The sequence below is a fragment of the Vombatus ursinus genome, unplaced genomic scaffold (genome assembly GCF_900497805.2).
Source record: "Vombatus ursinus unplaced genomic scaffold, bare-nosed wombat genome assembly UNPS02014768.1, whole genome shotgun sequence".
Lineage (NCBI taxonomy): Eukaryota > Metazoa > Chordata > Mammalia > Diprotodontia > Vombatidae > Vombatus > Vombatus ursinus.
The window spans coordinates 37210738-37235785 of NW_020954546.1; the positions used below are offsets into that span (position 1 = coordinate 37210738).

Sequence of the window (25048 nt, forward strand, 5' to 3'; positions counted from 1 at the left end):
GGGAGGAGAACATATCTTTTCATATGAGATGGGATGAAGGAGGAGATAGGATAAGGCACCTGAGTAATGTGAGATGAAGAAGTGATAAAAGGGAACTCTGGGTAAATAACGAATTTTTTAAATGAAATATGAGGTTATGGTTTTTAGCTGAGAAGGTGGGCAAAGGAAGAGTAATGAAAGGTTTGGAAAAGCCTTTGTAATAGCCAATTGATTAGGGTGGTGTAGAAGTAACCTTGCTGCATTGAAGGCCCTTTTGACATTTATATATCATAAATTTTTACTGGCCCCAGTCAGCAAAGGTTTTTAATTTTTGCTCCAGCTGTATTCAGCAATACATGAAAAAGACCAAAGGCAGTTGATAGTGGGCTTGGCATAGTAAGATCAGTGAAAGGACAAAGGTCAAAGTCCTCAAATCAGCCCAGAACTTGTATTATAAAGGGTTAAGTTGACTAAAAATAGCATTTTTCCTCTTTTCAGTGAGAGCAAAAAGGTTCTAGTGTACTATTGCTTTCCCTAGAAATATTACTCACATTTTGAGTGAGAGCAAAAGGTTTTTTGGGCCTTAATAAAATATTTTCAAAATACTTAGTCTTTCTCAAAAATTTAAATGTCTGATTTTATGTAAATTTCATAATGTACAGAACTGTTAGTGATATGATTTATACATATATTGATTGATGTGTTCAAAATGTTTCACTAATAAGAATGTGTGATCAAAATGTTTGGCGGATGCAAAAGTCATCAATGAAACACTTGAAAATAATCAGAGAAGAGCAGATGGATGTTCAGAATAAGTTATAGAAAACCAGGATGTGTTTTTTTTTACTGTCATATTAAATTTAACATATCATATTGCTTGACTTCTCAAGGGATGGGGCAGGGTTGGGAGGGAGGGAGAGAATTTGGAACTCAAAATTAAAAAAAAAAGTTTAAACATTTTTAAATGTAATTGGGAAATATTTAACAAAATAAATAAAAATATATTTTAAAAATTTAACATGTACTTGTAAAAAACTATATGCAACTGAAACTTAGTATTTAATTTAAAATCTTCCATCCTTTGTGTATCAGAATGCTCATGTTTAATGTTTGTCAAATGCCCAATTAAAAAAAGAGAATTAAACTTTAAGTTTAGAGACTTAGAGTCTCCAGCCTTAGAATCTTAGAGAATAGGAGGAAAAGGAATAGAGATATTAAACACTAATGATGACATTTCCAATTCTGAGTTATGATGATATATAAAATATTTTGCCTCTGATCTGTCCATTTAAGTAGTTTGTGAGTAATTGTCTCAGTACAATTTTGCTAACTTGATACTTGAAGCCAGTATGAGCTGTACGAATAGTATATAATGTTATTTAGTACGGTGATTAAGTCACTGAGTCTACTGGACAGAAAATAGGTATCTGTCCATTGAGTTACTGACCTTTGTTGTTCTAACCATAAAGTGCCAGCACTTAAATCAATAACTGATAGCAACCCTACCACTGAAAAAACAAAATTCTGAGTTCAGATAAGGAAATCAATGGGGAGTTCAGATTGAATAATACTAAGGAATATAAATTTGCATAGGGTTCAAGGGTGTTTCTCTTTGTGGGGCATTACTTCAACTGGATCATGAGTCATAGCACTGCTTTGCCAACAACTCAGACTTTGATAATTCTGTCTGTCAGAGAACAAGAGGGAAAGGGAAATGCAATAATTAAAGCCAAGAGGTATATTTCATTTTCTAATGTTAGTGAGTGTTGAATATTTCTTGCTTTTAAGTTGATACAAGCAGCCAGACTAAACTATTCTAGTAAGTATTCCCAAATTCAAACCCTTAAAAAAAAATATATATGTATATATATATAGATATATATATAGATATATATAGATATAGATACGTGTGTGTGTGTGTAAATTTTAACTCCAAATTTAAATTAAATTAAAAATATGTATATAATATGTATTTTAAAATTTAATTCTGAATTTGATGAACATCAAAAAATATATTGTTATATATGATGTGGAACAAAAAGAAGATTACATGTGAAATCACAAATATTATAGCTTGCATTTTAAAAAAAAGTATTGAAGTTCATGTTATTTTTTAAATTAATTTTTATCGATATTTTTTTTAACATTGCCTAAAATTTCCCCTTATGTTTTTCCTCTTATCCTTCCCAGAAAGTCATCTCATATGAGAAAGGATATCTTTTTTTGAAGAAAAAGAGAAAGAAGAAAACCCAGCAAAATAAATGAACTGAAAACACGTGCCTTTTTTCATGTCCATGAACCCCTCACATTTCTCTAGGCTTGTTTGTAATTTTGCAGCATTCATTTTTTATTTTGTGGCTATGTTCTTTCTATTTATATTGTTCTCATTATGTATGTTTTCTTCGTTCTATTGATTTCACTCTGCCTGAGTTCATTTAAGTCTTTCTGTGCCTTCTCCCTTTTGTCTTATATAATTTTATATTCATGCTAGCCAATCTGGACCCAAACAGTGACCAAGTAGGGTTTGGCCTGGGACTTATTGTTGGCCAATCAATGAGAGCCATGAGTGATTTGGGGTTAAGGCTGATCTTTTTTTTTTTTTTTTTTTAAAGGCAGTTGGGATTAAGTGACTTCCCCAGGGTCACACAGCTAGTAAGGGTCAAGTGTTTTTCGTCTGAGGCCAGATTTGTATTTGGGTCCTCCTGACTTCAGGGCCAGTGCTCTATCCACTGCGCCACCTAGCTGCCCCAAGGCTGATCTTTAAGGAAAAAAAAAATTTAAGAGATTTAAATTTTTATTCCTTTTGGGCAGAGCACCCACGTTGTGACCTTGGCCAAGTCACTTAACTTCTCTCTGCATCGGTTTTCTTACCTGTAAAATGGAGATCATAATAGTATCTACCTTCTAAGGTATTCGTAAGGATCAAATGAGGTAATATTTGTAAAGCCCTTAGCACTCTGTCCAGCATACAGTAGGCACATAATAAATGCTTGTCTCCTTTCCCCGTGTTTAAGAATGCATCTCTTACCCATAGATGTGGAAGTTATATGTTTTGTTTTTTCATGGTATTATCTTTAATATTAAAGTCATATATCCATTTTGAATTTATTCTGGAATATGGTATAAGATGTTGGTCTAAGGCTTATTTCTGTCAGACTATCTAGTTTTCCTAGCAATTTTAAGAAATTAAATACAGAATTCTTTCCTAAGGAATTTTTATTTTGGAGTTTATTGAGCATTGGGTTATTGAGTTCCATTATTTCTGATTTTCCCTTGGATAATCTGTTTTATTGATCTATTTTCTTTTTTAATTAACGTCAAATGGTTTTGATATCTGCTGCCTTTTAATATAGTTTAAGGTATAGAAGTACTATTCTCCTACATGTTATTTTCAAAACTATCCTGCTTGTTTGGGCTTCACTCCGTACTCTCGTCCATTTTCATTAGTACATTTTTAAAAGATGTGTTAATGACCCTTATTCATTCATTCATTTTTTTATTTATTGCCAATATTTTTTGCTAGTTCCTACCCCAAAATAAAAAAAAAAGGAAAACACACTCTTTGTGACATGAATTTAATCAAGCAAAACAATTCCTACATTTTTTATGTCCAAAAATATGTCTTATTCTGTACTTTGGATCTGTTAACTCCTCTGTAAGGAGGTTGATTGTATGTTTCATCTTCAGTTCTCTCCAGTCATGGTTGAACATTGCATTTATCAGTTTTTAAGTCTTTCCAAGTTATCAAATCATTAGTATTCAAAATTGATGAATTTTTTTTTTTTAGATGAAACAGTTGGTGGGCATTTGGGGTAGTGTATGTCTTTCTTATCCCACTTTATCTATCAAACTGGTTTCTTCCTTCACCCCATCTCACATGAAGAAATGGTCCTTCTTGTCCATGCATACCCCTTGCTTTACAGATAGCCCCATCTATCATTTCCTTACTCACTTCCCTTCAGTCTCTCTCTGTCTAGTGGGGATTTCCTTGCTATCTCCAAATATTCCCATGGCTCCTCCATCCCCACTAGCTGTAGTCTCACATCTTTCCTCCCTTTTGTGGTTAAACTTGTTGAGAAGTATGTCTACAACAGGTGCCTCCACTTCCTTTCCTCTCTTAGTTTTCTATGTAGTCTGGCATCTGACCTCATCATTCAACTGAAACTGCTTTCTCCAAAGTTACTAAGGTTCTCTTAATTGCCAAATCTAATGGCCTTTTCTCAGTCCTTAGCTTCCTGGACCTCTCTGTTTTGCCTTTGATACTATTGATCAGCCTTTGATATTCTCTTCTCTCTAGGTTTTCATGACACCACTCTCTCCTTGTTCTCCTCCTACCTGTCTCACTATTCTTTAGCATCCTTTGACATAGGTGTCTCACAGGGCTCTGACTTTGCTTACTTCTTTTCTCTCTCTGTACTCTTTCACTTGGTGATCTCACTAGCTCCCATGGATTCAGATGTCTTCTCTGTGCTGGTGATTCTCAGCTCTACTTATCCAACCCTAACCCCTCTGCTGACCTCCACTTTCACATCTCCAATTGCCTGTTGGACATCTCAAGCTAGATGTCCCGTAGACATCTTAAACACAGCATATCTAAAACTGAACTTGTTATCTTTCCCCTAAACCTTTCTCCCAGCTTCCAAACTCCCTTATCACCATTCTTCCAGTCTCTTAGGCTTGCAACTCAGGCATCATCCTTGACACCTCACTTTCACCTCCCTTATCTAGCATGTTGCCAAGACCCGTCCACTTTACCTTCATACCATCTCATGCCATCTGTTGTTTATGCTTCCTCTCTCCTCTGACACTGCCATCACACCCAGACTATTGCAATGGCCTGCTAGTTGGTGTCTCTGCTATAAGTCTCTTCCTCCTCCAGTCTAACCTGCTCAGTAATCTTCCTAAAGAGCTGGTCTGACCATGTCATCCCCCCACCCTTTATTCAGTATAAACTCCAAGAGCTCCCCATCACCTCCAGAATCAAATATAAAATCCTCTGATCTTTGAAGCCCTTTACAACCCTGTGTACAATCCTTCCCCACTCCCCAATCTTCTGACACCCTTCAGATCCATTGACACTTTTGCTGTTTCTTGCACAAGACACTCGTGACTTGGGCGTTTTCACTAGCTGTCCGCCATGCATGAAATGCTCTCCCTCTTTATCTCTGTCTTCTGGCTTCCTTCAGGACCTAGCTAAGATTCCACCTTTTATATTGAGCCTTTCCCCGTTCCCCCTAATTCTGGTGCCTTCCCTCTGTTGATTTTTTCCAGCTTATATGTTTGTTGTTTATGTCTTGTCTTCATTAGGCTGTGAGATCCTTAAGAGCAAGGCTTATCTTTTACCTTTTTTTGTACTCTCAGTGCTTACTATTGTGCCTGTCACATAATAGCTTAATTTTTGTTCACTGACTGACCTATTAGATGCATTAGGGTTCAACTTGATAACAAGTAATAATAACTAATCCAGATGTTCTTTCCAAGAAGAGATTATTTTTCATTTATAATCTTTTTGGAGTGGTTGGAGGGATCTTGTACTTGAAACTCAGAACTTTCCTTCTGAATGTGACAGTGATGCTAAAGCCAAGGACAAAGTGTATGAGAATTTCCACATGATCTTCAGATCACTATACTTGGAGGATCTGTGAATTTCTGTATGAAGCTTTTCACAGATGCATATTACAACCTCTCAGTGGTTACAGTTTTCTCAGTGGATGATCTTGATGATTTGTGGCAGTGATGCTGTTTGGGGTTGCTGGGAGAACCTAGAAATGGCAGGGCACAGGGTAGACTTCCGCCTGGAGTGGATTCATGCACTCAAATCTTCTTCCTTCTTGTCAAATGACATGATTTATTGTAACTTGAGATGCTTAGGGAATCTGCAACTTAATGGGGGTGAGACTGATGTTTATATGTGAAAAGGACAGTGAAAGGATCTGGATGGGATTAAGAAGGGTAAGTAGTCTGGGATGGGCCAGGGCCAGTAGTGAAAGGAGTATTAAGTAGTCTGCTGTGGACCAATGAGGGCAGTGAAAGGACTGTCAAGTATGCTAATTAAGTCTGGGGTGGGCCAAGTGCCTTAGGTGGAGTAGCCAATGATCTGGGCTGCTGAAATGCATGGGAAAATTCAGGTAATGGGTTTCTTTTAAAGACCTGGTCTTTTCCCTTTCGGGGTCCAGGGCCCATTACCCCATTAGCAAGTTGCTCAATTTACCAGTTTTCTAATGAGGAGCTTTTCTGAACTGAACCAGGCCAATTCTCTGAGGAGCGGTGTCTGTCACCCCACCTCCACTCCAACTCTTTCTGTCTGACAGAATCCACAGGAGCTTGTACTCCAATGGCAGGGTCGCCTCTATTCTAAGCTACAATAAAACATTGGAGGAAGACCTCAATGGAGTGGATTTCCTGCAGTAACAAGAATAATTGAGGTCCTTACCATATATTTTGAGGCCTAGTGAGTTTTAAGCCTTTTTGCAGTGAAATAGTATACCCAAAGGCACAGAGTCATTACCAATCATTTCCTTTTTTCCTTTAAGATGCCCAGAGTTTTTGGCAGGGTGGACAGCATCTTGTCTTTTAATATGTTTCAAAGCTCATTCAACTTGCTAAAGTGGTGGGAGGGGTGAAGAACCCCGAGAGCAGTTGAAATGGAGGAGAGTTTGGAATTGTCATGGGTGTCTGAAATCGGCAGGGATGTGGAGGAACTTGAGATGACTTTGGAGTCTTCAAGACAACATAGGAACAACACTTGCAGATTTTGGGTTTTTAGTCTTGCAAAATGACGGTTGAGGTTTTAGGGGCAGAGATACTACATTCTGCTCCAAGGCCTGGTCATTACGGTATTTGAGAGAGTAGTTTTGTTCTTCTGACTGATAATTGATGTGTGAACGGTCTGTTGATTCCATAGGGTTTCCATGATTCCTATAGTGCTGACTGGAGGAGAGGCCAGTTCCAGATCAAGCCTGTGTTTTGGTTACGATTGTGTCTACTGTATAGCTGCAGAAAAAAGCAGTCCAATTTGAGCAAAAGCTGTTTGGGAACTCGTCAGAATTTCATTGGTTCACAGGAGACTTGAAACGCGTTCTCTGCTTTCCTTTACCTTTGTTCAATAAAGATCAGTCTATCCAGAAATATGTACTTGGTTCTAGGAAATTTAGAGTTACAAAGTAGCAGGGAGAGCCACAGCTTATGGGGTCTGAGACAGGTGAAGTGCTTTGCCCAAGTTAGGATGGGACTGACCAGAAGGCTAGTGACTCGGTTATCTCGAGAGTCTGTAGCCCTATTTAGGGATTCAACCCTTAATTCAGGATCAATTTTCCACCTTTGTTTTTCTGTCATTGAAAAAGAGATCAAGCTGCTTCCCCCTGAGTAACAGCATATAAACAGCTGTCTTTGGAGTCTGGAAGATTTCAAACCCATCTCAACCATTGGCCAAAGCACTTCATCTCTGAGTTCCCCAGACAGCTCTCTATGAGGTTCAGAGCAGGGTCTATTGGTATTGGGAGAGGGAGTTCTCTATAGTAATGAAATAGCAGGACTGGATTCCCTCCTCCCCCACCACCACCCACTTTCTTGTTGTTCAGTTGTGTCTGACTCTTCTTGACCCAAGTGGCAGACTTTGTTGTAGCCCAGTAGGGAACCTGCAAAACTAAGGAGAGTGGTGCTGGTACTTAGTGGGATAATGAAAGGATCTGGGTGGGATTAAGGAGTGATAAGTAGTCTGGGGTGGGCCAGGTGTGACAGTGAAAGGAATGTCAAGTAGGCTAATGTGATGATCTGGGTTGCTTTCAAGGACTCCTCTTTTTCCTTTAGGGGTCCAGGTCATATCACTCCATCGGTTTGTCATTTCCTTCTCCATTTCATTTTATAGATAAGGAAATTAAGGCAGAGTCACACAGCTAGTAAGTACTTGTCTGTGGCCAGATTTGAACTAACGAAGATTTTTCCTGACTCCAGGCCCAGCACTCTATCCACTGTGATTCCTAGCTACCAGCCAGGATTACCAAGGGTACTGAGGATGAAAGGAGTTTAAGGGTATAGGGTAGGAGGTGTACTAGATAATGTCTGTTAATCTTTTAAAGTTTCATGATTATCCTAGATTTAGAGCTTGAAGGGACCTTAGAGATCGCCTAGTTCAATTCTCCCCATAGAGGAGGACACTGGCAGTATGGGAGAAGCAACTTGTAATTAATGTAATTAATATCCATCAGGATTTGAGTCCTTTTTAAAGTCCCTAATTACTTGAATTATTTAATTCAATTCAGTTCAGTAAACATTTATTAAGTACCTACTATGTGCGGAGCACTGTGCTTAGCACTGGGATACAGATGAGAAAGACAGTCCCTGCCCTCAAGGAGCTTACATTCTAATGGGGGAAGACTGAAAGCAAAAGGAAACTGGCAAGGGAAGGGAGAGGAAGGACACCTAGGGTAAGGAGCTGGTGCATCTTTTTGGCGGAGTTGAGACCAAGTAGAACAGCTGATGGAAAATGCAGTGCTCTTGCCGAGCAGAGGCCCCACTCTCTGCTAAGGGAGGCTTTGGGTAGAGTTGAATGCTCTGCCCTCCAGCCCTCCAATCACATTGAATAATCTCACTGAATTGATTGTCTTGTTAAGTCTGGAATGTTGAATATTTGATTCAGTAGCCAGTTACCAAGTTATAAGCCTTAAAATATTGGCTAGGAAATCTCCAAATGACCATTTTTGTAATTTCCAAAGTGCAGTTTAGAGAGACAGTATGATGTAGTGGGAAGCACCCTACATTTCTAGGCTCATTTATCTAGTAGAGATTTTTCATTGAGAGCTAGATTTGAGCAGGAAGCTGGGTAATGAAAATTTACCCAGATGTAATGCAGACATTTTTAAATTAGTGAAGCAGTTAAATACTAATATTTTTGATGTTGTTCACGTCTGTTTTTTCTCATTTCAGCCTAAATCCACTTAGGCATTTATGAAACCAGTACTTGAATCTTCCAAATGTGTCAGTATTTGCTAGTGAATAACAAAGAAAACCATAGGACAAATGGATGGGCACTCAGACTGTTTCGTAGCATCAGCTTTTGTGTTGTTTGCTGGCCTGAAACTGAATGCTCAGCTCTCTAATGATTTGTGTTTCCTTTCTTTTCATAGGAGTATATTTGCCCCAGATGTGAATCAGGCTTTATTGAAGAAGTGACTGATGATTCCAGGTATTGTACAAGCTCATGAATAAATCAGACATCATGTTAATTATTTTTCTCAATTGGATTGAATGAATTGGAGTAAATTTGGTTCTCAGTCTTCTAACTAAAGACTTGGGTATATGTGAAAGAGATGGCGAGGGAGGAGGGAAAAGGGGGAAGTGATGAGTTAGTAGTTGTTTTGAGGCAGCTGGGTGGCTCACCTCGTAGAGCACTTGGCCTGGAGTCAAGAAGACCTGAGTTCAGATTTAGGCGCAAACACTTACGAGCTGTGTGACCTTGGGCAAGTCACCTGACCTTTGTTTGCCTTAGTTTCCTCAACTGTGAAATGGAGATGATAACAGCATCTACCTTGGGTAGGGTTGTTATAAGAATCTAATAAGCTAATATTTGTAAAGTGCTTATCACAGTACCTGGAGTATAGTTGGTGCTATATAAATATTTAATTCTCTTACTTTCCCCGAGTCCACTGATCCTAGAAATAAGGCATTTTCTGGGAAATCCTTATTTCCACACCAGTTAGAGTTGAGTAGATTATCATTTTGTTCCTATGATTCTAGGATGCTTGCAGATTTATGGTGATCTATCCTGTGTCTGAGAGCCAAGTCACTATGCTATATCATGGGAGAGTAATTTCTGGCGAGGATAGCTAGCTTCTCATATTCATAGCAGCTTTATTTATAAAGAACAAAGTTCTCTCTACTTGGGAGAAGACATGTTTTCCTCCCTTTGGCTGATACTTTAGAGGAATGTGCTTTATCTAGAATGGGACCAAATTAATGTGAGTTTGTTTAGGGAAACAGATTTCCATTTCTAGTCCCTGGAAGAAGGATTGACTGTCATTAAATCTGAGAAGACATTTACTTTTGTCCTTATGTGGTGGACTAAGTAGAGATTGGTTGGAAGGGGAAGAACAATGCCAATCTTTTAGGGCTTAATATCTTAGGAGCATGCACTTTCTTTTTTTATATTAATAGAACTATTTTGCCCCAGGGGAAATAATATCATTGTCATGTTCCTTTTAAACTCAGGATAATTAGAAATTGACTTTTTTTAGGCTAGAGTAGTTAGTCACTAATGAGATAGTTGAATTAGGGATTCTTTTTCTCCAGCTCGGTAAACAAGATGGTGTTTTCAGACCTGTTTCCTTTGAGTCCTGGAGAGCCTTAAGGTGTGCTCTTAATGGTTAATGGGTAGGGGTAGGGACTGAACCAGTGATTTTATCCTCTTGGTAGCTGCTAGTGAGACCCTCCATCCCACAGTGCAGGTTGCCACCTTCTTTAAGCCTGTAGTTAGGAGAGAGTCATCCTGAGCGTTGAGAAAGAGGAGACTTGTTCAGGGTCATGCTGCCAGGATGTGTCCGAGTCAGGACTGGAACCCAGAGCTTCCCAGCTTGGAGGCTAGCTCACAGGTATTGTGACACTGTGTCTCTCACAGTTAATGAGAGTTGTTAATTCCCTTATTGTTGCTGTTGGCAGAATCTAAAGTTGAAAGCTCCCTCCAAAACCAGGGGAAAATTACCGCCTTACAGTATGTACAGCATTGGTTTGTTTTCACTAATGAGTGGAAATTGTGTGCATAAATCAGCTGGAGCTTCTGACCTCATCCTTTGTCCACTTTGATGCATGGGTTCAGTTTAGGACAGACCTACAGTTTCACTATTCCCATAATTAGAATTCTGAGGAAGCAGCTTTAGCAAAGCTAAACCTGCATTCTAGCATGACATCAGAAAAGCGTGTGGGTGGCATGTTAACTTGGGCTGACTTTCTGTTTATATTCCATATGTACCCAGTGCTGATGCAGATACTTGTGTCTTTGCATGCATTAAGGCCATATCAACTAATGAGATTATTAGTGAATGGGCTTAATTTTTTAAGGTTTTTTTTTTTTTAAACATGTAAGTTAATTTTTTTAGACCTTCTTTGGCAAGCATCCACCCTAAGAGGGCAATGTTTAGCTTGACAGTACAAATGAAAGAGTTGGATGTCTAGGGAACTATGATTTCATAGCTCTTTCTTCTCTTAACTTTACAATGCTTCCCACTTACCAGTTTGTAAATGGAATGTAAAGCTGTGTAGGCACTGCTGTGCCCAAACGCTGCTGAAATGTGAGGTATGGTGACTTCAGGAAGACATCAATCTATTAAATAAAGTGCTTCCCCTAGATTGGGGAGCTATTGGAGAAAGAATGGATTAAAGGTCACAAACCTTGCTAGTCTGTAAATATTTGATGAGGTAACAACAAGGAGGTTTTCTTTTTCTGACCTGTCATTAAAACACCCTAGTTTTGTATACAGTAATTTGAAAGGCTTTATCTACTTGCTGTAGATCCAGAGGTGAGCAAACTACCGCCAGAGCACCAGATCTGGTCCTCTACCTGTTTTTGTATGATCCTAAGCTGAGAATGGTTTTTACATTTTTAAACACTATGAATCTTTATTTAAAAATGTGAAAAAAACATTCTTAGCTTCCTAGCCTCCTTAGCTCCTTTGCATAGTTTGCTGACTTCTTGCTGTAGATGGTTGTATTACGAGTCCCTGTAAATAAATATATTTTTTATGATTGTTAAAAATGGGCCTTGTGTTTTAAGTAACAAATACAGTTTTAAGGATGAAGCTACACTAAGATTTTTTGGGACACCCTCGATATAACTTTATTTCCAAGGAGGCATGAAAATTCATGCAGTCATTTATACCAGAGAAGTGTGGGTATATTGGGGCCTGTGCAGCACTTGAAGTACAGTCAGTTTAACTTTTGAAAGAGACGTTTTCTTGTGGTCAGGTAGCTTTTCATATGTATCTTCATATTCTGTATTTGGGTATTAAAACATGGAACCATCCTGTATTTTCAGTCTGCTGCTTCATTGACTCATTTTCCTTGTGTATAGGTAAGGTTGGCATGTTGGACCTTGTTCTCCCGGTAAGGGACCTAGTATTATCTTAGATAGGAATTTGGAAGGATAGATTTCTAGATAGTAAAACAACTAGTAGAACTCAAGAGAGTTGTGGTCCTTACCTTATTTCTCCTCAAAGGAAGATCTATTTAAATTATGCGATATAACACACCCACCTCTTTGCAGTGGTTTAGGGGTTGGGAAAAGCTAGATGATGACTTCTTGAAGGGACTGAGACCCTGTGATGAGAATTATGTAAGAGTAAGGGCCTCTGATTTTTCTCCACCCCCACTGAGGGAATATAATGTAAAAGGAAGTCCCCATAGGAAATGGTTTGTGGGGGGGAATGTTAGTAGCAAGGAATAGGTGACCATTGTGGAAAAAAGTACATAGCATGTTTTAAGGAGAAGTAAATTCCATGTTGGTGAAGTTGACTGGACATTGGCTTCAGCTTCTAATTCAGTGAATGAGAAATTATTGTTATTGCATCAAAAGAAGTTTCAGCTCTTGCCTGTCAGTTTTATGTGTAGCCTGACCTCCCATCACCGAGCTCAGGAGGTGATGGAGCTCGGTGCAATAGTGCTCAAAGTGAAGATGTGGGTTGGGTATTTTGGTCAGCTGGCTTTTGTGGGATAGAAAGCATAGGTTATCAGGTTGTTTTGTGACTACCGGAGGGATGTGTGTCATGAGGTAGATAGAAGTCATCTTAAGGACCTCCTATTTCCAGCCAGTGATTTCCTGCCAGGAAAGGAAAAAGGTGTTGGGCGGCTTCCTGGGCAGTGCACAGTGCTTCCTTTCTTCTGATCCAAGTTCCGTGGGCATAGTACTGAAATGTTCATTCATGCACCTATGTCACTCTGCTTAGCACGTTGTGTCTCAGAGTAGGGTAAACTACTGAGTGGTGTTAGCCCCAGCCAAAATCTTGGTTCTGGCTGCTCCGGAGCTTGTTTTTCCTGCTGGTAAGCAGGACTTTTCTTCTTTCTTTTTTTAAGTGATACATTGATGAGAATGTGGCAAGGGGAGTGCTTCTTTGGTGTAAAGGAAAGGGAATTGCTTTGCTTGGCAGTGGAGTTCTCCCCACCCCGCCTTTTCCTCCTCCCCCCCATTCATCCTTTGGCTTTCTTTTGATTTTTATGTTTGTGGTACTGACATTAATTTGTTTGATTTGTTTTCTCTGACAGAATAACCCACATTCCAGCTCCTTGTAATTTTGCAGTTGCCATGTGGTGATTTTTTTTTTTCTTTATCAGGCTTTTGCTCTCATGTGTCCCTGTCTATATTTAGCTTCTAGGAGAGGAACTTATTTCTGGGAGGAGGATCACTACTCACTCTTGTTTCACCTTAGTTTTTTAGATAGTGGTGGCAGCGGCCTAGACGACAGCACATCCACGCAGTTTGCAGAGGTAAGTTTTGTTTTGATGGGAGGGGTTCTTTGAGCAGCTCGTCTGGATCAAAACTGGAGCCAAAATTCAGTTCATAGGAGAGCCAACAGCAGCGTGTTCACGAAAAATAGAGGCAGGATGTGGCCTGTTTGAGAGCCAAGCTCGGCTTTCGGTGGCTGGAGCTTTCATTGTTTGAATTCCAGTAAGAACTCTATTTCAGAGAAAATATCTGAGCCCTGACATACACGCCAGAGACCAGTCAGGGCTAGCGTGTTGATTTTCCTACTGTCTTCTACTTTTTCTGTGTTACACAGGGGGTCTCAAAAGTTTAGTGTATCTTTAAGTTGACCAGCTTAAAGCCCTGGTAAGACTTTTGGGACATTGGGATGGTGGTTTGAGAATAATGAGTTTGAACCGTGTTCAAGCAATAACAATTAGTGCAGCCCAAGATGAGCTGCTGTTTTCACCAACACATTTTGGCACCAGTCATCAGGAAGTAGGCTGCTTGTTCTGTGTAGGTGCTGGGTTTTAGCACCCAGATCACACATTAATTGGCAGAGTTGAGATTTGAAAGGGAGATAAGGAAGGAGATAAGCATTTTGAGGCTCAGGTCTCCAAAAGGTTTTAAACATGTCTGATTATGCATCCCTGTTACAAAAAAGGAACTTGATTGTAACTTGAAAATAAGAGGTCACTCCATATGTTTGTGTATCATTTAATATTTAACCGTGTGGTAATTCTCCTTGTACCTTTCCCCAGTGTCCTGAAATCTCTTCTTTTGCACTCTCTTCCCAGGTTTTTTTTTCTTTTTTCTTTTTTCTTTTTTAACCATGTAGTTCCCACCTCACAGGCTAGCTTAGCCTGGAAAAAGGTACTGATTTGTTTCTATTTCACTGTGTCTACTATCTCCTGTATCTGCCTCTGGTCCTGTGTAGCTGATAAAGTTGTGATTACCATAATGAACTCACAGGCTAGAAGTAGGAAAGATGAAAGCTTAATTTAAAATAAAGAATTCCCTTGTAGTATTGTTCCACATAATGTCTCCTTAGTAGCTAGAAAGTTCATTTCTGAGTTTGATGTTTAAGGAGGAATTACACGAAGCATCCAAAGGAGAATTGAGGGGACTTGAAAGGGTAAGAGGGTCTACTGAAGGTACTGGGGATGTTTAGCCTAAAGAAGAGAACTCCTCGAGGCAGGTGCTGGCAGAGGCACAGTGACAGTTTTCAAATATTCGAAATATTATCCTGTGAAGGAGAGTTTAGATTTGTTCTGCTTAGCTCCCAAAGGCTACAAGCAGGACAGTTGGATGGAAATTATATGGAATCTGATTTTGGTCAAACATAAAGGAAAATGTCCTTACAATTTTCGAGAAATGGAAGGGGTTGCCTAATGAAATAGTGAGTTCTCTGTTACTGGAGGTGCACAAGAAGAGGCTGAATGATTACTTTTGCTGGGGCGGGGGGGTGGGGGGGGTGGAGGATGTGGTAGAGGGACTTCATTTTTCCAGTGAGGGGTAGAGTACGGAACCTCTGGAGTCTTTCCAGCTCTAAGGTTAAATGTTTCCATAAACACAAGCCGGTGCAACTGCTGGAAGTCACTTTTGTAAAGTGGCCTCGGTGGGTATCTTAGCCTCCACATGGTAAGCAAACAGAATAGTAATATTAAAAAACTCTCACCCTGATCCTTAGTCCTCAACTTATTGGGAAATATGGAATTCAAATTCATGAATATAAGTAAATAAAAAACAAAGTCCAAAAACTCCACCTTATTTGAGTGTCTTCTGATTCTAACAGGGCCTTCTTGACATTTATATAACACTTTAAGGTTTGCAAAGCATTACATAGATATTTTGATCCTTACAACGACCCTGTGAAGGAGATACTGTCATTATCCCAGTTAAAGGTGAGGCAGTTAAAGCTAAAACAGGTTAGTTGACCTGTTCAGGGTCACACAGCTGATGTCTGAGGCAGGATTTGAACTCTAGTCTTCTTGACTCGGGAGCCTAGCACTGCCCCACTCTGTCCTGTGATCTCAGATTACTTCCCAAATACCCAGTCTGAATGTCATTGAATACCACAGTGCTTGGCACCAGGTAGGAGCTTAACAAATGCTTATTGACTGATTGAATTCCCTCGGTTCAGATATCTAGAAAGATCCTGTCTTTTGTAAGTTCCCTCTTTATTCTCTTTTGTAGTTGCCTAGGGAGAGAAAAAGCTGAATTAATGGATTTGTTGATTCTTCTTCACCCTCCACCTCCACACTGTCCCATAGTTAGTTGTCAGCCCTCGAAGCCTCCTTGAATTCTTGTGTCCTTCATCAGTCGCTTTTGATACTACAGGTTATATACAATCAGTTGCTGGTTACGCAGGAGGCAGAAGAAATTTCATGTTTTTCTCCTTTCCCTTAACATCTTACTCTTCTCTTGGGATACACAGGAACAGATTGGTCTGTCAGGTGAGCTGGTATGATTCAGACAAACCAGGAGAGGCACTGAGTAAGGAGATTATCTGTGAGTCAATTTCCTAACTATACTGATGCTAGTTTCAAGACTGGGGCATGCACTGTCTCTCTAGTGGGAACGTAATTATGCCTTTCCTCATGTCTGTAGTGTAGAGTCTCATGATGTGTCGTCTTGTGATCTTAAGGCACTGATAAATTGTACAAAGAGACCTGATTACGCTGTTCAGTTATGTTCTTTCCCCCTCAATTTTGCCCTTCTTTGGGGTCCTGTGATTTCATTGCCATCATTTCTAAAAAATTTAAATTATCCAGACAAGACCATAAAAGGGATTTCTTCCTCCACCCCCAACAGTGAAGTTTTTATCAGGTGCCTACTCTGTGCTTTGCACTGTGTTACCAAGTGATAAATGAAATACATTTGCCAAAATATATTTTTTTTAAAAAGCAACAGTTTATGGACCCTAGATTGCGGGAAAGAGGGATGTAGGATAAGTCCCAAGGCTGCCCTTTGGTCTAACCTTGGAGTGGTTTCCCCCTTGCCCCAACAAGAGGTGATTGTTGTGAAGTGATTATTGTCCACGTACAGGAGCAGACTATAGGCTAGTAACTCACCCCTTCACATAATGAACAGAGTACTGTTAACAAAACCAGCTTTGGATTTTTAAGAGAAGGGAAAAATCTCTTTTGGATGAAAGGCAGTGTTTGAGGAGTATATGAAAAATAACTGAGGGTGGCCCAGAAGTACCATCACTTTATAGAGGTTTGGGAGACTAGAGGAGGCCATCCTGAGATTTTTCTTTTATGTCTCATTTGTCTCATTTATGTCTTCATTATGTCTCATGACCCACGAAAGAGAGACCCAGGGAATTAAGCCTATAGCTCCACGTGGGTTTTGTCAGTCTCATGAAAGTGGCTGACTGTTTTTGTGTGCCAGTGAGAAATGTCAACCAACACTCTGAGATCATATCAATGTATTGTTTCAGAGCCAAGGTGGCTGTTAGTGTCCTAATAGGATAGATGATCAGATGATGGAAGGGCACCCTTTGTGTTTTAGGGAGCTTTGGGCAGATCTTGGTATAGTTGGTTCTCAGATAGTTTTCTTATTACCTAGCCTTTCGAGGTTAGGAGAGTGCAAGGGTTGAGGGGTATGCCAGAGAACTGCTCACCACAGCTAGTCCAGTAGGGCCTCTGAGTTTGGCAGAGCATACATACTGGATCCTTCAGGGAAATGGTCTAAATCATAGAAGCTTAGAGTTGGAAGAGACTTACGAGGTCTTTTAACCTAATTGCTATCTAAAACAACTGCAATTCCTAGTCATGCAGCCCCTGCTTGAAGTTTTCCAGTGATTGAAGAGATTGAGGCGTAAAGAGATGAGTGTCTTGCTCAGGGTCACACAGCAGTGCAGGGTGAACCCAGGTCTTCTGACTTGGACCTGGTACAAAGTTTCTCCTTATTGAACAAAGCTAATCCCTCTTCCCACCCAGTTGTTTTCCAATATTGTAAGAATGCCTTCATCTTCTCCAGGTCCTTCACCCAGTCCTCCCAGGACCTGGGTCCCATTCGAATCACTCTCTTGGTCCTCTTCCTTGTGATGAGCTCTAGCTCATCAGTTTCTCTTCAGCTGTGGTGCCTCATCATGCTGTGCCAGATGTGATCTGGTGAGGTTAGAGTGCATTGCGCTCTCTTTCCCTTGCCCTGGGCATCATGCTGCCATTAATACAGCCTGGGCTGTAAGAGGCTTAGCTCTTTGGCTTGTCACATCACATTGTTGACTCATTGAGCTCTGAATCCTTTAGAACTCTTGGATGTTTTTTCATATCAGCTGCTCTCTAGCCATATGTCCCCCATCTTACACACTTGTTCAGTTGACTTTTTGAAGCCACATTATAACACTTGACATTTATTCCTACTCATTTTCATCCTACTAACATCATCCAAACCAGCATATAAAAATCATTTGGGGTCCCAAATTTAATCCAACTTCATGAAGTAATCTGTAGCTTTGTGTCATCTGTAAATTTGTTAGACTTGTAGTCTGTGCCTTCATGCAAGTCATGGACAAAAATTAGCCAATTAGGCCCAAGGGCAAAGTCCTAGGGATAACCTGGCATTTGGTGAGAAGTTGGAGGGACAATTGAAGAAATTGTGTCCCACTCAAAATCTTCATAGAAGAGTACTTGATTAAGCTCGAAAAGGACATTTTCTGTACTTTGAGTAGGGGATGGAGGATGTTGGAGTTTTCTATCCAAGTCATGCTATTTCTCAGGGAAAATCCTGTGACATTTTGTAACTGGGGGGATTTCTGACGTAAACCATATTTTTTTCCCTGTATTTTTAAAACAGTAAATACAGTGGATGTCACTTTTTGTTGTGCTATTACATACATTTGTGAAACTGCTTTGTTTCATGCCAGAGGGGATGAATTTCTCCTTACAGTTGAAGTGAGTGTGGAGTGAGATCAGACACCATGGAGGGGACTGCTCAAGGGATACTGCTTCCCCTTGAGGACAAGTGTAGATGAGTTGGGTTCACTGAAGATCCCAGACAGTGGGACTCAAAAGTTCTAGCCTCCTTTTTCAGACCAGAAGCCGGTGATCCTTGACAATCACCAGGAGTGAGTTATCATTGAAAACCAAAGGAAACTGGTCCAACTTGCTGAACTTGAAACTGTTAGTCTCCCAAATGATTCTGAAGAAGGGTCTCAGACTGAGTAAGGGTTGGAGTGCATTCTTCTGCTATTTGCCCGAAGTACTTAGAAGTAGCTAGATGGCTCAGTGGATGGCGTGCTGGGCCTGGAGTCAGAAAGATTTGAGTTCAAATTTGGTCTCAGACACTTACTAGCTGTGTGACCCTGGGCAAGTCACTTAACCTCTGTTTGCCTTAATCCATCGGAGAAGAAAATGGCAAACTACTCCAGTATCTTGGCCCAGAAAAAGCCCCAGACAGTTCTAGTATGCTGTGGTCCACGGGATCACAAAGAGTTGCACATGACTAAATGACAACAACTTAGAAGTAGAGCAAGGGTTTTTAACCTGGGTCAATCGACCCCCAAAGGGTTCATGGATGTATATCAGGAGGCCTGTGAACTTGGATGGGAAAAAAAGACACCTTTATTTTCAGTAACCTCTAACTGAAATTAGGTATTTCCTTCAATTATTTAAAGACATTATTCTGAGAAAGGGTCCATAGGCTTCACCAGACTAGTCTATGACATGAGAAGTTAAGAATCCCTGGAGGGAGGAAATTAGAGACTGAAGTAGACACGTATTAGGAATCAGGGCCTGGGGGTGAGTTCTGAGTAGAGTAGGATTTGGTGGATGTTCATGAGAGATAGAGGATATTTCATATAGTATAACACTCTCTCTCTCTCTCTCTTTCTCTCTGTGTCTCTCTCCCCCCCTCCCGCACCCCCCCTGCAATTCCTTACAAATTCTCTTATGTCATTCCTGTGAATATTTCCTGCATCACAGATTATAATCCTCCTGGCCTCAGATGGCCTTCCAGAACTTCTCTGGCCCCTAAATCCATCATATTGTTTCCAGCCTGGTAGTGAGCTTCAGCAGACTTAGCTGGGTTGGTCTTCAGACAACAGAAATGCAGTCTGCCCTGGGTCCATTCTTGAATCTTGTCTAGCTGGGTAGAATCTGTCAGAACTGTCCTGTTCTCTGCTGGTGTATCCTTTAAGAGGCCAGGGCTGGTTCCACATTGTACTTGTGATTGTATTGTACTTGTACTTGTATGCACGCAGAGTGGTATGTGTGTAAAGAGGAAGGACATTACATAATGAATCATAATTGAAAAAAAAATCATTCTGAAAATTACTTAAATTTTAGATGATTTGCCAGACATTTTTTAGGTTCTATAGAAACTTCATTTAGAACTATTTAGCCCTGGTCACACCAATTTGTTTATTTTTAATATTTCCATGGTAATTTTACATGCAGAACAAAGGAGTTTATCATACAGACACATATTCAGAAACAGAAACTTTATTATAGGAGATTCCTGTAGTATTTGGGAGAGGAGAAAGAAGAAAATTTTGGGCTTTTGTAATAGAATAGAATCCACAGATGATATCTTCTCGTGCAGAGCCAAAGATGAGGTTTAATCCTTAGTGGCTAGGTGAATAAGTAGCCAGAGTCTGTTATCTCCTCTAGCTCATATTAAATCCTAAGAATGAGACTGGTCAAGAGGCATGTGAATGTGAACTAGATGCTAGAAAAGATATTTATGTAGCTATGGTTTTTTCTCTTAAACAAATGACCTTTATTTAGTTATGGTTTTCATGTGTATGAAATCTGCTTTTGAAGACACACTGCTTTTACGTGATATTGGGAAGAACTTGTAGACCTTTGTGTATCTGCTAAAGTTGGAAAATTATCAAGTTTTGAGTTTGTTTTTTGTCTCATTCCTTGTTTTCTGTCTCTGACTTTCACCAGCTCTGGGACCATTTGGACCACACAATGTTTTTCCCAGACTTTAGACCATTTCTGAGTAGCAGTTCACTGGATCAAGACATTAGAGACAATGAACGGGGTCATCAAACCCATGCAGATCTCTGGGGACCCAGCAGGCCACCCAGACTGCCAATGACTAGGAGATTCCGATCTCGGGGGAGTTCTCGACCTGACCGGTCCCCAGCAATTGAAGGGTAAGTGTCAGGCTTAAAAACACTTTAAAAACAATTTTGATTATTTTTGTTCTCAGGGCAACCTTGCAGAATGAGGCTGCATACCATTTTTTCTCCCCCTAGGGCTCACCGATCTTAGATTTTCTGTTTGATAAGAGACACTTTCCAGAATAGCTCAACATTCATGTCTCTTAAGAAGGAAGTGTCTGCTGTCTGCACAGCTAATGCCTTGGGTTCTCATCAGTGTAGCATAGAGGTGGAGCCAAAGACCTCTGGCATGGGTATATGTCAGTACTAGCTTTAGTGTAATGAGGTTGATGCCTCATCACCTTTTGCCCTTTCATCTAAGAATCATCTGGGTCCTGACAGTTAAGCATTTAATAAATGTCTTCTGTGTGCCAGGCACTGTGCTAAATGCTTTACAGATATTACATCATTCGATCCTTAGTTAATGAAACATAAACAAAACAAGCAAATTGGACTTCAGTGGTATCAAAGCCTGCAGTGTAAGGAAGTCCTTTTGATCATAGGTTTAGAGCTGGAAAGGTGCTTACGCATGATCTAGCTCCTTGTTTTACGGAGGAGCAAACTGAGGCCCAGAGGGGTTGAAAATGTTTTGCCCAAGGTCCAGTGGTATGTGGCTGAGCTGGGATTTGAACCCAGATCCTTTTGACTTCCCAAGTCTGTGGCTTTTTCTGCTATATCTTATCGACCAACAATTTCTTTTCCTTGAGATTTTACTACTAAAAGTGATTTTAATTTTGATTTTTCACTTTTCACTTGTTACATATTAGAGATTGTATTTGCTTTAATGAAGACAATTTAATCATGTAGTTAATACTATTAACTTTTTAATGGGCAGCTAGATGGTACAGTAGATAGAGCGCCAGGCCTGAGTCAGGAAGACCTGAATTCACATTTGGCCTCAGACACTTACTGTGATCCTGGGCCAGTCACTTAACCCTATTTGCCTGAATTTCCTCATCTGAAAAATGAGCTGGAGAAGGAGATGGCTCACCAGTTCAGTATCTTTACCAAGAAAACCCCAAATGAAGGCATGAAGAGTCAGACATGACTGAAAGGCTGAACACCACCACCGCTCCCACCACCGTTTTTTAATATACTAGTTATGTCACCCTTTTGCCCACCAGCATCTCAGCATCATTGGAGCTAGCTTCCTTTTCTGGGTTCCATACTTCCTTCTATGCAGAATAGTGTCAGTGTGGATTGTGATTGCCTTTCTCTGCTTGTATCATCACCCCAAAATACATTTCTACCAAAGTGTCTTGGTAGGCGTGATAATACTTTTTTGAAGATGGGAGACTGAATTTTATTCAACTATGATCTCACTTCCTAAGCCTTGCATGTTGTCATTTATTGAATGAATGAAAGGGATATATTTGGCTTTCTGTTTGAAGACTCAGATCAACTGTATTTTGGTAGATTAAGGAGATCATTAGAGTTCTGCTTTGTTAATAATAAAATCCGACTTTTATGAGGCATCTTAATATTTGCAAAATGCTTAACGTACATTTTATCTTTTATCTTTAGAACAATCCTGTCAGGTAGGTGCTATTGTTATTCTCATTTTCTAGAAGAGGAAACTGTAGCTCAGAGAGGTTATGGTTTGCCTGGGGTTACATAGCTAGTAAGTGTCAAAGGCGGGATTTGAACCCAGATCTTCCTGACTGCAGGTTCCCCACCCTTTCTACTCCATCATGTTGCCTCCTACTTATATTTTTAAACATTTGTTATTGTTCAGTCGTTTTAGTCTTGTCTGACTCTCACTGACCTTATTTGGGGTTTTCTTGGCAAAGATACCTCTCCAGCTCATTTGATAGATGAGGAAACTGAGGCAAACAGGGTTAAGTGACTTGCCCAGGATCACACAGCTAATAAGTGTCTGAGGCCAGATTTGAACTCAGAAATTTGAGTCTTGCTGACTTTAGATCCAATGCTCCATCCGCTGTGATACCTAGCTGCCCTTAAACAGTTAATCATTCCTCTTGTGTTGTCAAAGGGCAAACCTAAAGGACAGAACAAATTAGGAAGATTTTTTTTATTCTTAATGGTTGTGTCTGGATAGTCTAAGTATTGTGTCTACTCTGGGAATTTGGAACTAACTCTTCAGGGAAATGGAGGCATCTCTAGAGGCATTCACATGCTCCTTTCTGATAATTACTAGTAGGAGACTTTCATTTCTCAAGCTGGAAGATAAAGTTATACTTTTTAAAAAACCAACAACCTGACTTCAGAATATTTTGCCGTAGATTTTACTAACTGCCAAGTAATAGGAAAAAAATGTCTGATTGGTTCATTGTCCTGAGAAAACCTGAAAAAACCTGAAAGCCATGATGTGAAAGATGTTTGTGAGAGCTGGGTCAGCTTGGTGTGCTGGGAAGAGCACTGGGCTGGCGTCAGAAGCCGCTCAATTTCTCACTTCTGCCCCTTGTTACCTGGAGGATGTTGGGCAAGTCGCTTAACCTCAACTTCCTCCTCTGTAAAATGAAGGCCTTGGACGAGGTGACTCTCAGGTCCTCCCCGTAGCTAAATCTGTGATCGTGTGTGGTCACAGCGTAAAAAACTTCCCAGGCTAAGCCTAGTCCTTCTTTGAAACCTCATTATGTTTTCTCTCCACAAAAAAGAAATCAGGCTCCTTTGTTCCTTATTGACACTCCCTTTTCTTTTTCAAGTTAACAGTGCCGTGTGAGTGGCTTGTAATTCTGGGAAACTTAGTAGGTATTTCATCCAATAGAATCATACTCCCAAGGATTTTTTAATTTATCATTGTGGGCATGGCAGGTACCACTTCTTTGGATGCAGATTATTTCTTCTCTGTGCTTTATTAAATTAAATAATCTTTGAAAATTAAAAAAAAATGGTTTTTTTTTGCTATTCTCTTTTTTAAAAAATTACTTTAAAAACAAGCATTTATTTTCTCCTCATATTGGGGGAAAAAACCCATCATAACAAATATGCATAGTCAAACAAAACAGATCCTTACAATGGTGATGTTCAAAAATGTGTGTTTTATTCTTTATCTTGGGTCCATTATTCCTCTGTAAGAAAGTAGGTTGCATACTTCATCATTCGTCCTCTGGAATCATGGTTGATTGTTGCATGGATCAGGGTTATTAAATTTTTTACTTAATTTTTCAATTAATTAGCACTTATTTTCTTAGCTTCCTACCCCATTCCCCTAATTTAAAAGAAAAACAAAACCTTTGTAACAAATTTGCCTAGTTAAGCAAAACAAATTCCCACATTGTCCACATTGAAAAATGTATGTCTTATTCTGCCTCTTGAGTCCATCACCTTTCTTTCAGGAGGTGTGGCATAAATCATTGCACTGATCAGAGTTCTCATGCTTTCCTTAATTGTTTTGTCTTTATGATGTTGTTGTCATTGTACAGATTATTTTCCTGATTCTGTTCACTCTGAATCAGTTCATACAAGTCTTCCTAGGTTTCTCAGAACTAATCTTTTTTTCTTCTTTTTTGGTGAGGCAGTTGGGGTTAAGTGACTTGCCTAAGGTCACACAGCTAGTAAGTGTCAAGTGCCTGAGGCTGGATTCGAGCTCAGGTCCTCCTGACTCTAGGGCCAGGGTGCTCTATCCACTGCGCCACTCAGCTGCCCCCCTTTTTGTCATTTCTTAGGGCACAATGGCATCAACTTTCTGAAGCTGAATTCAGAAAGCCAAATTCATAGTCATGAATGGTATTTGCCTTTGTATATTTTGTTCTGCTCTTTTCCACTTTTTTGTTGCAACAAAGAGAACATGGGTAGATAGGCTTATGAGTTGCTATGGCATGGTAAACAGCTTTATTCTGAGGAGCCTTCTCCGAAGATGAACCTACTTTCCATTGGACTGACAGATTCTGTATATCTTGAAGATTTTCCAACATGGTGTAGACTAGACAGATTGCACTCCCCTGGTATGGCTTCAGAAAACCTTGTGTTGTGCCCCTATACCGTTCTGACATGTTGGAGCAGAGGAGCAGAATTTTGTGCTCTTGAAACCAGTTGTGGAATTGGATTTAAAGTTAGAATTACAGGAGCAGCGTTTATGCTTTCTTCAATGCCGCAGTGTTTTTGTTTCCTTTATACATGTACTAACAATGAGTGCTTTTTCCCATGGTCCAATGTAATGATTTATGTAGAGCATTTTGCATTTCCCAGTGCTTCATAAATTGGAGCTATTATTATTATGCCATTCTGGCCCTGGTTGATGATGTAAGCTTTGCATTCTTGATATTATAGACTATTCAAGCCTTGGCCCATAACTTCTGAAATGCAGGTACACTCTTTGGCAGAAAACAACCAGCGGGATGAAGCCCTTTCTGATCCCTTCTCGTTTATAAACCCACTTCTGCTTCAGCATATGCTTCAGTTAATCAGCAAGCATTAATCAAGAACTTATTGTCAGCCAGGCCCCAGTGCTAAGCATTGAGGAGACCGAGACAAAAATGAGAGGCTTCCTGCCCTTCAGGAGGCCCCCAGCCTCCCAGGAAACTGAACTTGAAAACCTT

General features: G+C 40.0%; 1 protein-coding gene across 1 annotated transcript in view; it reads left to right on the forward strand.

Annotated features, from left to right (window-relative positions):
• LOC114043271 (E3 ubiquitin-protein ligase RNF115) overlaps nucleotides 1-25048 on the forward strand; it is a 50103-nt gene that overhangs the window by 17309 nt on the left and 7746 nt on the right. Inside the window, exons 2-4 of the mRNA XM_027862342.1 lie at nucleotides 9105-9163; nucleotides 13392-13449; nucleotides 20329-20540. Coding sequence (XP_027718143.1) covers nucleotides 9105-9163; nucleotides 13392-13449; nucleotides 20329-20540 — 329 coding nt within the window. The remainder of the gene's footprint in view (nucleotides 1-9104; nucleotides 9164-13391; nucleotides 13450-20328; nucleotides 20541-25048) is intronic.